Source organism: Protopterus annectens, chromosome 8.part0 (assembly GCF_019279795.1).
Source record: "Protopterus annectens isolate FY-2018-M chromosome 8.part0, PAN1.0, whole genome shotgun sequence".
Classification (NCBI taxonomy): Eukaryota; Metazoa; Chordata; order Ceratodontiformes; family Protopteridae; genus Protopterus; species Protopterus annectens.
The window spans coordinates 1,187,751,300-1,187,770,420 of record NC_056741.1 but is presented as its reverse complement, the minus strand read 5'-3'; the positions used below and the strand labels follow the sequence as shown (position 1 = coordinate 1,187,770,420).

The following is a 19,121-nucleotide window of genomic DNA, read 5'->3' as shown; positions in this document are numbered from 1 at the left end:
TTCCTTCTGCAGTATAGAAGTGCCCACCTGTTTGATATCAAAGATATCTGATATTGCTGTGGAATTAGTAGTTGAGAAGCCTGTACCACACTTTCTTTGACCGATGACAACAAAGATCCCATTTCTGAGTCTGTTGTGACTTAAGGCCATACTTCTCAACTGTCCAAATTTTCACAGAATGTCCAGATTTTTGACTCATATTTGGAATTTTCTTTATAAAACTTGTGGTATTCTGGCAAATCACTGGGATGATCTGAGGACTGAAGTCAGTAAATAATGACATACATAGGTTCATAGGTAGGTACTAGGCTATTGGTCCTAGGGCCTATATAAGCCTAGCCAAATGGAACCCTGGCTTTTGCCACCCAAGAAAATTATTTTCCTGTGCCCCTGTCAAGCAGAGCCACAGAAGTGATTCCCAGGGTGAATTTCCTATTTCCCATCCAATCATCAAGATTTTCTTGAAGAGTGCTAATGAGGAGCTTTGTTTGATATATATAGGTAGTTTGTTCCAGAGTATGGGAAGTCTCTGGGACAGGAATCTATCCCTCCAGCATGTTCTGCTTATTGTGGAGACAAGGTTTAGATCCCTAGAGGGTGTAGCTCGGAGGGATTGGGATTTCTTTAAGTGGAGCATGTCCAAAAGCTCTGGGTTTGACATAGCTTTGTATGTTAGGCAGAGATCGCCTCTGAGCAGGTGATATGCGACAGAGTAAAGCTGGAGTTTTTTGAGACGGTCTGCATAGGGCACCTGTTTGAGGCTGGTAATCCTCTTTGTGAGGTATTTCTGTGGCCTTTCCAGTTGTTGTAGATGTCTTGTGAGGTACATACCAAAAGGGGTTTTGTACTCTATAACGGGTCTAATGAGTGATGAGTAGAGGGGAACAATGACCTCTTTTTTCCTAGATGAGAAACATTTTGTGATGAGGTGAGCCACGTAGAAGGATTTCCTGACTACTGTGGTGATGTGATTATCAAAGGAGAGACTACTGTCCACCTGTGTTCCCAAGGTCTCTTATCACACTTTCGGTATTAAGTAAACTACCATCTATGTGGCAGTTCATGGGTACAGAGTTTTTACTAAAATAGATGACAATGCACTTTTTGGCATTGAGCTTGAGGCCATGGCTTTGACACCAGGTATCTGTCTCAGTGAGGCCCTTTTGTAGGATGTCCACATTGTTAGGAGTTTTGATTATGGCTCCTTGTTTGCAGTTATCTGCAAACTTTGTTAGCCAAAGACCTTCTGTGTTAGCCTGTACTTCAGAGAAGTAGATAACCAAACAGGAGAGGACTTAGGACTGAACCCTGTGGTACTCCACTTGTCACTGGTCTGAGGTTGGATTTAGAGTCTGCTACTTTCGCAGTGTGGGTTTTGTCAGTGAGCCAGTTGGCAACGCATCTTGTGACATAGGGATTTATACCTAGTTTAGTGAGTTTATCTATAATTCCAGAGTAGGGGATGGTGTTGAAAGCCTTGGTGAGATCTAGATAGGCTGTGTGAACCACCTTACCCTCATCTACGGCTTTGGTGACTGCTTCAAAGATGTCGATCAGGTTCAGGAGACATGATCTGCCTTTTACAAACATGAACTGGGTAGGGTCCAGAGTTTGGAGTTTACAATGTCATTGTTTATAAGCTCCATGATGATACGGTCCATAGCCTTGCAGACCAGGCTCATCAGGCTAATGGGGCGGTAGTTCCCGGGGTCCGTGGTGGCTCCCCCTTTGTGGAGTGGGATAACCATTGCTGTGTGCCATTCAGTGGTCACAAATCCAGGGGTGAGGCTATGCTTGAACATGGTACTTAGGTGGGATGCCAGTTCGTTCTCTAGTTCATGTAGAATGCAGCCTGGGATGTTGTCAGGTCCCATGGATGCTGTGTTCTTGGCTTTGGAGAGTGTGTTTTTTACCTGTGCAGCTGTGATTACAGGAACTTTGTATTTTTCCCATATAGAGATGGGCCCTTTAATGGGATGAGAGAGGGGTAAAGTTAGCACTGAATCTATCTGCCAGAATGTTGGCAATATCAGTTGGTTTTGTATATTTAGTGCCATTGTGCTGTAACTCAGAGTAGATCTGAGTGTTGCCATTGAGATTCTTGACTAAGCTATACAATGATTTGTGGTTGTCATTAGAATCAGTGGCAATTTTGTTTCCGTAACTAGCTTTGGAGGATTTTATGAGGGATCTCAGCTTCTTACTGAGGCTGACCATGGAGTCCCTCCAGTCATGGGATTTTACTCTTTTTTGCAACAGTTTCTTTCTTCTGTTATAGAGTTTGTTTATGGCAGGGGACCACCAGATTGGCTTCCTTTTTTTTGGAGGATAGCATCTTGGTTCTGTTAGGGATTGCACGATCCATGCACTCATGTAAGTTCTTATAAAGTGCAACTGTATAGGGTTCAGCAGTCATACCTCTACTGTCCGTCAGTATGAGTGTCCTGAAGTTTGCCATTTCTATCTTAAGAAGCATGAAGTTGGCTTTGGAGAAATTTTTTATGGTGGTTTCCCTAATGGGGGGTGGGATGTGGATATCTAGGGTGATTTGCTTGTGGTTGGATCTGACCAACGAAGAACTGACCTCTGGTGTGGAACACCGGTTGCCCATGTTGGTAATGACCAGGTCTAGGATATTGCTGCCCCTGGTGGGGGTGTGGATAAGTTGATCCAAGGCACTGGAATTTATGAATTCCAGAAAACATCGAGTACAAGATTTGGTACATGAGTAGTTTTCCCAGTTAATAGTGGGGTACTTGAAATCACCCATTATTAGTGTGTTAAGTTGTACCATAATATTTTCCAATGTATAAAGAAATGAGGAGTGGGAATCCTGGGGCATGGTGGGGGATCTGTAGCAAGCTACAATTTGGATTGCAGTCTTGCCCAGAGTTAATTGCACTTGGATAATCTCAGATGCATTATGCTGAGCAAGTAGCCTGGAGGTGTGGATATCCTTAATGAATATGGACACACGTCCGCCTTTAGTGCTTTGGTCCAGGTTAGGTGGCCGAAAGGTGTGGTATGAATTATAGCCTGGTAATACAGGGGTGCTCTCTGGAGCCTTGAACCAGGTCTCTGTCTCTGCACAGATGTCGATGTTCTCCATTTTAAGGAGTACCTTGAGTGAGTGCATTTTGAGGTTTAGACTTCTAGTATTAAGTAGCATTACTGTCAGATTTTGCTTGCTTGTACCTGTTATGGTGGTGAATTTGTCATTTGAATCTTGCCTAAAAAAGGCAATTTCATTCAAAATTATTTTGTCCTTGTACTGTGGTATCATTCTCGGTGATGGCAAGATGCTACTCAGATCTAGGGTCATACCTGCCTGGACTACAAGATCAGATAGCTCCTCTATGTCTCTTTTCATGTAGCTCAAGGAGGTACGTCTCAGGTCATTCACACCAACATGGACAATGACAGAGTTATATTTGTACTTGTTGTGGAGTGACTTGGGTGCATGCATTATGTGGCTGATCCTGGCACCTGACAGTAACTTTCTCCTTGTTTAACCTGGTGAGTGGAACATTAGTGTGCCTGACTATAGAGTCACATATAACTAGAGTGTTGGGTACGTTGTTATGCCTTATGGGCTGTGGTTGAGTGGCACACTGAGTTTGTGGGCTATGTGTCATTTGAGTTGTGTTGAGGGGTGGAGGTTGCTTGCATTTCTACTTTGGAGGTCCCTGTTTCTTGGGTAGATTTTTTTTTGAGAGCTTCCACGAATTTAGGTGTGTGTTTTGTGTTTCTATGTGTGTGTTTTAGTGGTGTAGATTTTGAGGGACTATGTGATGAGTGTGGTGTGGTGCAAGTGTTTACCTTCTCCTCTTGCCTGTCTAGTCCAGTCTTGGGTGAAGGGAGCTTTGCTTTCAGTTTGGCTATATAAGTGCAACTCTCACAGGTTGTAGTGTTGGGTGGTAGGAGGAGAGGGTTGTCTGGGTACACGAGGCAACTGCTGCATTGCCCAAAGATGCCCAGATTCATCAACATTCAACATTTGAATTTCAGACTTTACACCCTTCAGAAAATGCATGAAAACACAAAACCTTTTATTCTAGCAGCTTTCTAAGTTTTTATAAGATCAATATTTAAGATCTGTCCCTATTTCTGGGGCTTTCCCTAGCCTCCATTATGTCACACTTTGTCCAAATTTCTTACACTAACCAGTTGAGAGGTATGCAGCTAAGGCAATTTATTCAGAATCATCAAATTTGCCTTTCACTACCTTGTCAGATATTCTGTTGGAGAAGGCTTTCTACCTACATACCTAAAGCACTATGCTACACAGTGATGAAACCTTTTTCTTTTGAAAAAGAGCAACAGTATACTGTGGTTTCTCTAGAGGTATCATGATCTCCCCAGAACTTCTTAGAAACAGATATTAAAATATTTGAAGTGGGAAATTAATACCTTATTGCTATAATGAACATGTATAAAGTTTAACTTTCTCAGAATGTTTGTGGTTAAGTCAAAAATTTCCTGTAATAAAATTAAAATGTGCACAGCTTAAGAAAGGGGGGTGTAGTACGTTGGATAAGTAATGCTTAATTCTGCCTGGTATACTGCGCTCCACAGCTCTTCTGAAGGACTTTTGATGAGTATCTAGTTCAAGTGTATATAAATCCCTTTTCCTTTCACCCTTTTCTCTTCTATGCTTGTTGTGCATCTGGGTGTTTCTCAGCTTCTGAGTTAATGGCATTGCTTTAGCTACTGTTGCTGTTCTCCTATAGTTTGGATTACTCATTATAAGCTTTTGTGATTTTTTTTGTTCCGTGTTGCAACAGACTGCATTCTCTTCTGTGTGCCTTTGTATGAAAAGAGTCCAGTGCACAACAGGTAGCACATTCACATGTGCACATTCACATGTGGTTCTGGAAGATAAGAAAGTTGTGGATTCTATTCCCACCCCAGGGGCACGGATTCATTTCCATTACCGACACTGCAGTGCAGCATAGGTTAAGTGTGTCATCCTCAGCAGGTGCCTATGCCACTGCAGTGCACAGGTTGGTAGGGAAAACACTACCACTGTCAGGTTTGAATAAAGAGTTTTCATTTAAGAGACATGGTCATTAGCTACTAATGAGGTATTCCTCAGTGCAGGTTTGCCTTGATTTTGAACTGGAGCTTATTGCTGTCATGCTAATTAGCTGACCTACACTAACCTGCTGGCACTGGCAATGAGAATCTCTTTGAATTCCAGGGATTGTGTTTTGGTCCCTCATAGCTACTGCAGCAATAAGATGTTATTTATGCAGGATTAAAACAAGTAGCTTCTGACACAGAGTGCGGCATAATGTTAATTACATATAAGCACTGCAAAATGCAGTGTATCTAGGAACAAGTAGCTTCTGACACAGAGTACAGCATAATTTTAATTACATATAAGCACTGCAAAAGGCAGTGTATCTAGGCAGAACTTAGAAGTACATAATCATAAAGCAGTATGTATTACCACAATGAAAATTAAAAATTGGCAGTACAATTTGTCAATAGAGGCACTATGAAAAGGCTTTATCTGTGAACTTCCAAAACAGATTAATTTAATATTAAGCAACAGAATATCTTTGAGTATGTTTTTTTAGCAGGGAGAAGGTTAATTCTTTGCTTAAAACAGTTTTAGCTTTACACTATGTTCAATGATATTATCTATACTATTTATGTTGGTATAAATAAAAGAAAGGCTTGTGTCCATCCTTTCTTATACTTTAATCTACTAGACCTGTCTGTATCACTGCACATATACAGCTATCTGATCACACCTCCGCAGTTTCACTATTGCAGCTTTTATTCTTTATTCAGTTTTATAACTAAAAACAACATACAAGTATCTGTTTTAAGGACCATCCACAAAATCGAAGAAGTTAAACATCAGACTCTAAGCCTTTGAAGGGTGTGGGAGGCAATCCCCTTATCTGCAAGCTACATCCAAACCTCTTAGTTAATTTATCAACTCACCTATATTGTATGTTTACAAGTATAAATGGGAATCTGCTACATCTTGCTGCAGTTTTTTCATAGTACTGCATACTATGTTTTGTGTGTGTGTGTGTGTGTGTGTGTGTGTGTGTGTGTGTGTGTGTGTGTGTGTGTGTGTGTGTGTGTGTGTGTGTGTGTTGTGTGTGTCTGCATGTGACTGCATGTGTGTGTGTGTGTGTGTGTGCAGTGGGGATAGTATCCTTACTTTATTACTCCTTTATATTGTGATCCACATATATTCACTTTCTCCATTCTTCTTGCATTGTTTTTATATCTCCTACCTTCACTCAACAACTCTAATCTGCAGCAAAGTATATCCTGGAAACAGCTGCTTATTGCCAGTCAGTGGATCATTTGAACCTAAAATGGTAGCAACTCTTTGACAGCTGAACATTTTGTTTGTGTATATATCAGTCAGCTTTTCATTTTTGTAGTCTGTAATTATATATTGTTTTGTGTACCAGCAGATGTGTGTTCTTGCCATTGTGTGTGTGTGTGTGTGTGTGTGTGTGTGTGTGTGTGTTAGTGTTACTACTCGAACCCCGGATATGTGGTTACTAAGGCTTGCACCTTACAGTTTTAATGCTAAGATGAGGTTGAGATAAGAATAAAAAAAAAATGAAAACATTTGGCTTTTAGGGGAAGCCCCAACCACACAGTCAGCTGAAAGAACATCTTGAGTTGCTGTGAGTTTCAAAACGAGACCCACCACATACGTGAGTCGTATTAAGAACACACCTGCTATTAACCTGTTGTTTTCTAGCTGTGGCTGTTCTCTTACTGGCAGAGAGGAAGGGGCTTATATGAGGCTACAAAGTGTGGACAGGACTTCCTTCCTTCTTGCATTTTATTGTTTTTGACATCTTTCCCCGTCACTTTCTCAGCCACTGCAGTGGTTTCAGAAGTAGCAGCATCTCAACACCTAAATGTTGTGTGAAATTCTGTCATCCTGTTTCTTGCTCTCTTTCCAGGTACCACTCACCATTTTTTGCATGTGTGTGTTTCATTTTCTTTTTCTCATAAACATAGACAGGATGGGGTCTGCATAAACAAACAACCTAGGTGAATTACATCACACCTGGCCACGCTGATGTTTCATTTTCAGCGCTTAATATTTCACACCTCAGAGATGTCCACTCCTTCAACACAGACAATCTATGCTCTTTAAAGCACTAGAAAATAGAGTTTGAGTAATAGTTCACTTACTCCCATTATACATACATAGAACTTGTGTGGGGAGATGGACATTAACTTTGAATTAGTTGTACATCAGATTACAGAAAGGTGGGAGCAAATACAAGCCTTAAATACACTTTTGAAAAGGAAACCTGGAATGCACAGGATAAACCTTTTGCTAACAATCAGAAGTAACAGCAGAGCTTGTACGAAAACAAAATAAAGTTATTCATTCACACCACGTATAGTACAATCTCAATGTTGCTGGTACTAGATTTTAGGGCTACCTTACGTCATGCTTAAAAACTAGACTCACGTAGCTAGAATATATAATGTCTGACTATCACAAGAGTATCAATGAACTGCATAGCTAATCATAGTTATCATATAGATGAGTGATCATTATACCTGAACAAAGAGCATATTCATATTTAAAGTATTTTATATTGCACATAATGATTGCGATAATTCATTTCCCCTAGAATTTGCAGTACAATATACACAGAATACATACAGTGGGGTAATGACTGGAAGATTCCAGGAGGCTGTACTATGTGCTGATGTTGACACATTCCTGTCAAGCTAAGAAATTGCTGACAGTGAAAAGCCAACACCACCACAAAGTAAAGTGCTCCAAAGTAAATACCAAATTTGTAGAACACTTTTCCAAATAATTGTTCACCTTTCAAACTATGGGTGAATATTAAAAGAAATGTCTGGCTCTGCGTCATCAGGCCTGAATACCCAATGTGGTTGACCACACAGTGAGGAGAATGATTTACAGGATTGTGCTGGCCTCACCAGGACAGGCTGCCAATCCATGTTATACATGCCTGGATGCCAGAAGGAAAAATCCAAAGAGGTGCTTGAAGATGATGGTTCTCAATGAATTAGAATGAGACAAGTAGTAAAGGAACACCATAACACAATCCATTCTGTCTGGAGGAGATATGCAGGAAGAACACAGGATTGGAGGAGTTGGCAGACTATCAGTTGAAAGTAAGCAAAAACAACTATTACCAGCAGGACAGCTAGGGACATCTCAAAGTCAAAGTAAACTTTATTGTCATTCAAAATCACACAAGTGCAAAAATTGAATGAAATTCCACATCTCCGGACTGAAATGTGCAGATATTACATAGACTTAATACAACAATACATTAATACATATATAACTATTTACTATATGCCATAATGTTCTAGATAGATAAGCCTAATATTGCACATAAATTAAACTCACTTTAACATTTACTATACAGTGATCTCTTTGTTTGCTTGAGTATTGCACAGTACTGAGGTAACACATTGCATTAAAGACTTACATTGAGTAATGCCCAGAATGAGACATTCATGAGTATTGCACTATGAATGAGTTACAGACTAGCATTAGATATTGCACTATAATGAGACATTCACCTGGCCTTGCTACTACTTGTGATGACCTGTGAATTGGTTTGACTTATTGAGTACTGCATTAATACTGAACTGGGACAGGCAGTCAGATTATTGCACAATTTGAGACAGTCTTCCATATTGAACTTATGCCTCAGATGGTCGGCATGGAGCATAACTGTTGACACAGTTCAACAGCCTGTGGGGGGGGGTCTCATAGTTCTGCATCTTGTGCTATGGACACACTTGCTAGAGGATATATACATGAACAGTCTGGGAGCAGGGTGGGTGCAGTCCTTAATTATTCCTTCATCTCTGCCTAGACATCTGGACATGTGTAGGTCATGGATAGCTATGGGGTGGTCCTAATGATCCTCTCGGCTGCCTTCACTGCTCTCTGGAGAGCTTTGAGCTCAGAAATAGAGCAGCATCCTTACCAAACTGTGATGTTGTTTGTCAGGATGTTTTCTATTGTACCCCTATAGAAGGTTGTGAGAACTGTTGATGGTATGTTTGCTCTTCTCAACCTTCTCAAAAAGTGTAGCCTCTGATGTGCCTTCCTGACAATGGCATTTGTACTGGTAGACCAGGACAAGTCTTCATCAGTAAGCACCCCCAGAAACTTTGTGCTACTCACTCTCTCTACTGTTTCTCCATTGATGGTTAGAGGAGAATGTTTCTTGCATTTTTTCCTGTAGTCCACAATTATTTCCTTTGTTTTGTTCATATTTAGTGCTAAGTTGTTACTGTCACACCAGGTAATCAGTTGTTCTACCTCAGCCGTGTACGCTGCTTCATCATCATTGCTGATAAGGCCCACCACTGTTGAATCATCAGCAAACTTGATGATGTGGTTAGTGTTGTACATCGGTGTGCAGTCATGTGTTAGCAGTGTGAACAGCAAGGGATTCAGTACACAGCCTTGAGTAACTCCAATTATCAGAGTGATGCTATTCGAAGAGTTACTTCCTACACACACTTTCTGAAGTCTGTCCGTCAAAAAGTCCAGAATCCAATTAGAAAGTGGTGTGTTGATGCCTAGTTGAAACAGCTTCCTTGCCAGCTGTATAAGGATGACTGTATTAAAAGTGGAGCTGAAGTCAATGAATAGTAACTTCACATAGCTGTTTTTTACTTACTAGATAGTCCAGAGATATGTAAAATGCCAGTGCTATGGCATCTGCAGTGGAGCAAATTGCTCAGTATGAAAACTGCAGCGGGTCAACATCCACAAGTAGCTTAGATGTTATTGCCTCTTTGACCAACCTCTCAAAGCTTTTCATCACAATATACATTAGAGCTACAGGGCAGTAGTTGTTGAGGCATGATGGTGGTGACTTCTTTGGTAGTGGTATTATTGTCATGTTTTTGAAGCATTTGGGAACTATTTCCTCACTCAGAGAGAGAGAGTAAAAATATCTGTGAAGACATCTGTTAGTTGAATTACACAGTCTCTGAATACTCACCCAATGATGTTGTCAGGCCCATCTGCTTTTCTTGAATTAACTCTGCACAATGTCCTCTGGACATCAGCTGGCTTGAGGATGAGCACCTCTTTGTTTTGACCGGTGGGCATTTTTTTCACTGTTGTTTTGTTCCCTTCTTTGAATCTGCTGAAGTAGACATGAGCATGCTAAGGAATTCCTTACTGTCCACACAATGTGAAGATAAGGTCCTGTAGTCTGTTATTTGCTGGATAACTTGCCATAGGTGCCTGGAGTCTTTTTGGTCAGAGAAGTAGTTCTGAATATTCCTACCATAGCCACATTTTGCTTCTCTCACTTCTTTCTTCAGATTTGCTCTGGCTGCTCTGAGGGCATCCCTGTTTCCAAACATAAAGGCTGCATTCCTTACTTTCAGGAGCTCATACAACCTTGCTAGTCAACCAGGGTTTCTAGTTGGCACTTGTGATGACATTGTTGGTGACTGTTACATCATCCGCACATTTAGGGGCTAAGAGCAAAATAATGACATCACAGCAATGCATGAGATGTGGCAAATACAAACGCAGAACACAGTTTTATGCCAGGTGGCCCAACAAAATGTCAGACAAACAGGAGCCAAGCATACAAAGAAAATCATGAACTGAGCTCTTCTCTGGCAAACTGGAAGATTTGGGCACATTTTCTTGTCACTGGATGGGATTAAAATGATATAATGTTCACCTAGAGGATCAAAAGATGTGGACAGTTTCTGACCCAATGCCATTTCAAGCTAAATAATAAAATGGACAGTTATTAAATGCAGCTGATATGAAATGACTTGGACATTTCATTGCTTAGTCATGGGCAGTTATTTCTGCCCATGTTTTATTGTTACTAGTTTTACAGGAGATACATTGTTTCAGCAACTGTTTCTAATTAAATTAGATAAAGAGGAAGGTAGCGTCATTTATGTCACCTAAGATCTGTTACTGTCATTGGATTTGCAAGCCAAGTTTGATCAGTGCTTCACCACAAATATAAGGATAAGATGGGTGAGGAAGTTGTATTAAAATTAATTTCATCTGGCTACCTTACAAGACTCCTGATCCAATTATTATGAATATTCTGCAGTTCAGATTTTCAAATACTCAACTGTGAAACTTTAGATATGTCACAAATTATTTTAATGTTATCTTCAAGATATTACTGTAGATTTGTTTTATCCCTGAATAGGGAAGATGCTTTCAATATCATACCAAAGGATATTGTAGGAGAGTTAAATAAAGAAGGTCTCCATGTTGATGGGCTTCAACAAGACACTCTCTGGTGAGACTAAAGGACTGAGATGGCAATATAGATTTGTACTGCTATATTTTTTACTTGATTGACCTGTCTTCAGATCAGTGACATTACTTGCATATATGAAGCATTACAGGTCAGTTAAAAGATTAATTTAAGAAACTGGAGTTGCGTAACACATTGAGAAAATCAGTTCAAGTTATTGAAAAGCAGACATTAGCTAAGAGTCCACAAATGCCTTTTCTACATCAATGTAATACTTAAAATGAAATAAATAGGTTTGTTGGTATTGAAAGGTTATTCTAGCAGTATTAAGTGCAGTATTTTAAGGTAATGTGCAGCACAGAGATCATTCTTATGCTTAAAGCAAAGTTCATTAATGTGCAATTGCATGCTCATTGTATGTTTTACTGTTTAATTCTGCTAGTTATTCAATTTTAATTGTTTTTATTACATGTTTATAAACTAGTCTGCAACCACAGTTAAATAAAACAATCATACATAAATAACTTTAGGAAAATGAAAAGAAAAGGGGACAGAAGGAGTGCCTTATTCCTTTTTTTTCATGAGAACACCAGACATACAACATTAAAAGTACAATGTTATTAGATTACTGCAATGATCCAATTTAGGGAGCGAGGAGACTAAGCCTATCATGAAAATACAGTCTGCATTGTAGACATGGACATTATACTACATTATCAAAGGTGCAATTCTGAAAAGAGGAACAATGTGGTCTAAGAAATAAACAACACTGACACATAATTAAACACACTACATGTGGCTCACTGACTAGTTATAATCAATCCGTCCATCCACCCATAAACCCTTTTTTCAATTTTTGCACACAAAATTAAGACACGCATTTTTGTGTTTTAACTACATATTTCACAGTGCAAACACAAAAAAAGTATATCTTTTACATTTTGTAAAGTACTCTTACAAAATAGAGTAAAAACATTGTTCTGTCACAAGAACCTACACACATGACTAGAAAAAACATAGAAATTCTAACATGTAATAACTTTGACATTCAGAAGTTCAGATTTTAGAAGTCTGATTGCCTAAAGTCCAACATTTCATGTTAGAATTATACAATTCTGATGTAATACCAGTTCTCAAAGTCCCATCTCAGACTAACAACGTCACACTCTCTTTAACTTCCAACCAGTACCTCCTATTGTCATCAAAAACATCTTCTGAAACTAAAACCTACAACCTTCACCCCAGATAACACACCACTGAAATACCTTAAAGTTGCAGTGGAAGCCACTGCATACCCTATCTCAATTATAATGAATTGCTCAATAACAGTAAGCAAGGCTCCACTGCTATGGAAACAAATAATATATTATACCTCTGTACAAAGGTGGACCCTCAAGAAACCTCTCAAATTTTAGACCAATTGCAATATTATTTCCATTATTTGAAGTACTAGAAAATGCATATACACACAACTTCTGCAACATTTAATGGAAAATTGACTTCTGTCTGCCATACAGCATGGTTTCCGCCCTCTCTACAGTACCACCACCACACTGCTTAAGTTTGTCAATTCTGCCAACAACTGTAAAAGTGAAGGGAAGCTACTTTTCACTCTGTTTTTAGATATATCCAAGGCCTCTGACATTCTGTCCCATCAGAAACTCCTGCGCAAACTATACTCCAATGAAATTGCCTTCTCCTCACTTCACTGGTTTTATAACCATTTCTAAATAGGGCCCAAGCAGTAAAGTAGTAAAATGACTTCTTGTTCCTACCAGTCACTATTTGGGCCAATTGGGAATCTGTATTAGGACTGCTACTATTTAATGTCTTTATCCTTTACTTCTATCAAAATCTGGTTAGGTAATGCATAACTGCTTCTAAACTCTAAAACAAAAACTAAATTAATACTTATAACTCTCAGACCAAAAACTTCTTTCACCATTACCTCAGGCAAAGAAACCACAATTGAGCTGGTAGATCAAACAAAATTATTTGGCATCATGATTAATGAAGGAATGATATTCAGAAATCATACATCTCAGGTAATAAAAACGACCCACCAAAATTAACAGCACTATACAATGCAAAAGCTTTCCTGTCTGCTGCAGCCAGAAAACACATAGCCTCATCACCACTACTTCCATCTCTGCTTTATGCTTCCCTATTTCTTACAAACTTTCAAATATCACTATTGTATAAATTATAACAACGCTATAACAAAACTGCCAAATCTGCTGTTGACTATCACTACAAAGCTGGTCACTAGCCCTTAAGGAACTAAGCTGGTCAGAATCACCACACCTCCTATTACTTACCATGGTTCTCATATTAATTTATGAGCCTTACAACTGTCCAGCTCTAGAAAAACATTATATAAAATCCCTTAACAGTGAAGGTGACTCCTTATATGCATGTACTATTGCCAAGATACAGAATGATTTGCTTTTATCCATTTGGTCCATTAAGAGCATTAGCTCTTACAAATTGCAGCTCAAGGTCCAGCTAATGAACAAGAAGCTTTGCTCCTGTATCACCCCAGGTTAAAACCCCATCTTAGTATGACTTCCCTGTCTTGTCACTCTTATAATGTTTCCCCCTTCTTCTTTGTCAAATTATATACACCCCTAACTTAATAATTGTATGATGCAGCCAAACTCACCTTCCCTCTCTATTTTTACTCTTCTATCCTCTGCTATGCAGTGCATGCCATGCTACTCTTAAACCCGTCTGCCCCTTTTACTTTTAATAAAATGATGCCGTCTCACTGTTTTATCCTTCTATTTTACTGTTTCCATTTAATGACTCATACTGTAGCCAGGTTAAAAGAGCTTTTAACATTATACAACTCGACATGTTAACTTGTACCCATAAAATTGTAGAGGTGCTATATGTTTAACTCAACATAAGCAGTTTAATTCTCACATTTTCTTTATCTTAGATTATGTACTGTAAAGAGTATTTATTTCTACTTATCAACTGTGCTAAATTCTTATATAAACATATTTGTTTTTCTGTTAATATGATGTAATAAATTAACTTGTAGCTTTTCAATCCAGACCTCAGCTGAAAAGGGACTATTAACCCAATCAGACTTTCCTGGTAATTAAAAGCAAAATACAAATAAAATAAACCAATTTCATTATTCCTTTGTTAAAGAAGATACATACTTTGACTTCCATGTTCATCTTTAAACAAGATGAAACAACAACGAGAGTTGATTTTTCTTTATTCTTTTCTGAGAAGTAGCTTGAAAAAAAGCATATCGGATCCCTAATATAGGAACACAAGTATACATATCTCCAGATACCACAAATGTAGAATTATTTATTAGTTATTATTTATTATATTCCCCTTACCTGGTTTAATGTCAAAGTACATTGGTGTTGTCTGTGAGTACACTTGTATAACATTCTAGCATTAGCTGCATACTATTTGCAGGTCTTTCTGTCAAACAGTGATTTCATTGACAGCCAAATTTGACTGCATACTTGGTTGACTGTTGCTTTGGTTGACTATCATGCAGGAATGTTTTTTTTTCCTGTTGGGTTGACTGCCCTTTCATGGTAGTTATGCAGACATGGAATAGATATATATTACATATCTAAGGTGACAGGAAGCTTGTCCCCACAGGAAAAAAAATATGTTTTGGATGTGATTTTGCCTTTTTGCCATTGCATATACAAATGTGCTTCACTTGCATTTACAATTGTTACTTTGTGTAGTATCTTCTATACTCATACATGCATATTACGGAGCTCTGACATCCATCACTCTGCTTTTCTTGAGCCACATATGATTAAGACCCAATCATCAGACACCTTTTCGTTGAAAACCATGTATGGGACACTGTAGGAATAGCAGATAGTTGGACTTGTACATCATACAATGCCCAAGATAATACCTGCTATCCAGTTTTGATGAAATGGAGCTCAATATGGTAGTCTCAGCACATATAAGCTTAATTGTATCCTGATGCATAGCAAATAAACTAAATAATGCATCGCTTGGCATAACGTATTTGAAATTTCATTTATCAAAGGTCCTTCTAAATAAATTTTCATAGTGAGTTCAACAAATAAATATAAATTCCAGTAGCCTTTAAACCTTTATGATAGCTCATAATCTCATTTGTCACAGACAAAAAACAAACTAGTTTAACACCCCATAAGAAATTATTCTCTCTGCTGTTCTTGATTAATGAAGTCACCATTCTAATGCGTTAACTGATTTTTCAGATCCTAGATCTTAACGCTTGCAATATGTCTGTTACTTTATATTATAACATGCACCTTATGTACAGTGTTAAAATTCATATAGTGTTTTAATTACATAAATCCATTAGGTATTCATCATTTTCAGTATTTTGGATTTTTGACAATTTAAATCATTTTGATACAAAAATAGGCTACTTACGTGTCACCATCCTCATCTTGCATTATGGCCTTAGCACAGTCAGATGCCAGGTGATGCCCCATTCCAGGTGACAGAGGAAATTGCACAGGATTGTATGAGAATGTTGGGAAGGTCTGGGCAGGGTACACTGGGATTGTCAAATACTGAGTAGGAATACCTGCTATCACAAACAAAGAACAATGTTAAATAGTGTCCACACACTCTGTCTCCTGTTCCTATGATGTCATATTATGATGAAACTAAAAATACATAACACTTATTAGTTTTAAAGGGATATTTAACTTATAAGAAATTAATACTTCAAAATATACAACAGTGGCACAAAGGAATAGTCATCAGTTTATTTACAACATTCCTTTGGTTTTCATTAATGCACTGATCTGTGTAGAACTGTGAAGTACTCATGTATGCGTAGTTACTGAGACTTAGTTTTAAAAGTAAAGAGAACACTCTCTGTATACTTGGGCTTTCACTATACCTTCCTTCAAACCAGTGTCAAATGTGATTGGATCTCCATTTTAGTCACGGATAATATTACCTCCAAGGAGATCCATAGGGACCTACAAAAACTGAATCCTTTGAACTACAGATCACTCCAGACAGACTTATTACAGAACTACTTCTTTGGCCTCTTTGTCCCCTGATGACCACTTAAGATTCTTCAGTGAGTTTTAAATTATATCCCCAGTAGCAAAAACTCTATTATTTTAGCTGACTTTAACCACACTTCAATAAACTACGATACATATATACCCAATGTAGGATATGACAAAAAATTCTAGACATAATAAACAAAAACTCCTTTAAACAGTTGGCAAATACACATATTAAAGGACACAGCATTCTTGACTTGATTCTTACATATAAGGTTACCTCTCATATACCTTTGGTATTTCATTGACCAGTCATGTATGACCGCAAATGTGTGACCTTCTCCCTTAAACTCCCAAAAGCCCCTACAACCAACTTCAATAAATTAAAAGACTACAGACATGCCACCCTCAACCTACTCAATGACAAAGTATCAAAATTAACTTATGACTGCACCTCTACTGACCTTGATAGAGTAGTAAGCTTCATGAAGGACTTCTATGCCCACTTAGAAAAAACACACAGAGCTAGTAGTTCCTAAAAGACTCACGTATTACTGGAAATTCATAAACAAACACCCTGATGGTCTATCACCATAAATAAACTACAATAGCATACAAAACTCACACATAGACTAACATATCCTGAGGCACTTAAAAGCAATCTTCCTAAACAACAAAGATTACCCAGACTGCCCATTGACAAAGCTATGCCTCAGCAAGAAGAAAGCCACGCAGAAACAACATCACCTAACAGTACACATACTGTCACTCTCAGTGGATCCCCAACCACTAAGTCCCAATGGCAAGCAACACACTTCCCAGGACTCACATCATAGGTACTCCATTGTAAGATACACTGACACCCCACTAACCAGGCTGAACAAGGAGACGATAACTATTAGTTGCTTATCTGAAGGCAGGATCTGCCAAATCACGCACACATTCAAGCCATTATGCCACGGGTACCAGTATAATTCCATCAGAGTCCATGTAGGTGTAAATAACCTGAGATGTACATCCCTGGACTATATGAAGAGAGACATTGTGGAGCTTTTGGACTATACATCTCAGGCTGGTATGAGCCTAGCATTGAGCAACATATCATCATCACAGACAATGATGCCAAAATATGAGCAAAAAGTGATTGATTTCAACATCTGTCTGTCTTTCTGGTGTCATTCTAAGGGGGTCCAATATTTGTCAGCTTGGGAGGATGGTCTGTACGTGACCCCTCTAGGCTTTCGAATACTGGCTCAAACGTTATACGTAGTGCCTTTTTTAAGCAATGCCAAATCAGCAAACCCACTGTTGTAGCAAAGTCAACTCAGCTGAGCTTCAAGCTGTTACAGCTCAATGCTAGGAGCCTAAATAAAAAGCTTCACTCCCCCCAAGTTCTCCTCTCACTTGAGAATATATACATCTCTGCAGTTACCAAGACATGGTTTAAAGCAGCAGAGAGTGCCCCAGCAGTGCAAGGTTTCAATGCCTTCCACACTTTTAGACCAATAGCTGCATACACAAGGGCTAAAAACTGAGGTGTCTCTATATACATCAGTAACAAACATACCTCTAGGGTGGTCAGACAGGATGATGTATTGGAGTTCTTCTATGTGCAGATCACCATAAACATAATCATGTACCATATTATAGCCAGCTATGGTTCACCTTCCATATCCCAAAAAACTCACAATGCATTCTTGGACTCACTGGAGACATTTATCATCCAACCTAACACCCTACTCATGGCAGACTTTAATTGCCCCTCTATAGGCAAGTAATTCCCATAAAGATACAAACTCTCTCATCAAATTAAACAGGCAAAGAAGAGGGCAAATTAGGTAAAAAAAAATCAACTTTGAGGTTAAGATAGCCTTCCACATGAAAGATAACTACAGGGCCTTCTTCAGCTATGTCAGAAATGTCAAGGCAGCATACAGCAATGTGCTGAACTGATGGTTAATGGTGCCACACTCACTAAGCCTAGCAATATAGCAAATCTGTTAAGAGACAAATTCAAATCCAACTTTAACCCCCCCCCACACACACACACAAAAAAAAACCAATCTCTAAAAAATGCCCTTAGACTACAACTAGGGAGCATACACTGGCTGCACTCACTAAAGCCAAGCACATAACCTCAATGGCCCAGGTAACATCTTAGGATGCCTCCTGAATAGTCTAAAATTTGACTTATCAAGACCGCTAGAGTCATTATTTAACTTAAGTCTTAAAAAACGCTTTGTGCTACATGAATGGAAGACTGCAATGGTCACCCCCTTATATATGGGAAAACAATGAATAGATCCTGTAAACTACAGACCTGTTAGACTGACTAGTCTTATTTGCAAAGCCATAGAAAGAACTATTGTGGAAATTATAGGAGGAACATCAATAGATCCTGTAAACTGCATACCTGTAAGCCTTGTCTTATTTGCAAAGCCATGGAGAGAATTACCATGTAAATTATCATTGAGGAAATAGAAGATTTCTGGGCAGTGGAGCCATCCCACTTTGGCTTTGTCAAAGGAAGGTCAAGCTTATTGAAGTGGTGGATTTCTTTGAAAAGGTCACTAAGGCAATGGATGAGGGGAAAACTATCTGTACTGCCACCCTAGATCTGGCTAAAGTATTTGATACAATACACCATTCAAGCATTGTCAACAAACTTACAGAACTGGGTATAAACCCCTTTATAAACACACTGGATAGCTAGCTAGCTCGCTGATAGGACCTAGGAGGTTAGAATTGGTGAGGCCACCTCCACAAACAGGCCAGTCACCACTGGAGTTCTTTAGGGCTCTGTGCTTAGCCCATTCCTCTTCTGCTTCTTGGATGTCAAAGCCAATGTCAAAGGCATCTG

General features: G+C 38.8%; 1 protein-coding gene across 4 annotated transcripts in view; it reads right to left on the bottom strand.

Moving 5' to 3' along the window:
* Positions 1-19,121, bottom strand: part of BCL3 (BCL3 transcription coactivator) — a 397,081-nt gene that overhangs the window by 349,362 nt on the left and 28,598 nt on the right. For 2 of the 4 annotated variants that reach the window (XM_044080669.1, XM_044080671.1), the window contains exon 2: positions 15,669-15,825. In XM_044080669.1, the coding sequence (XP_043936604.1) occupies positions 15,669-15,825 (157 nt within the window). Of the gene's footprint in view, positions 1-15,668; positions 15,829-19,121 lie in introns of all 4 variants that reach the window. The other 2 variants (XM_044080668.1, XM_044080670.1) reach the window with 1 other exon arrangement.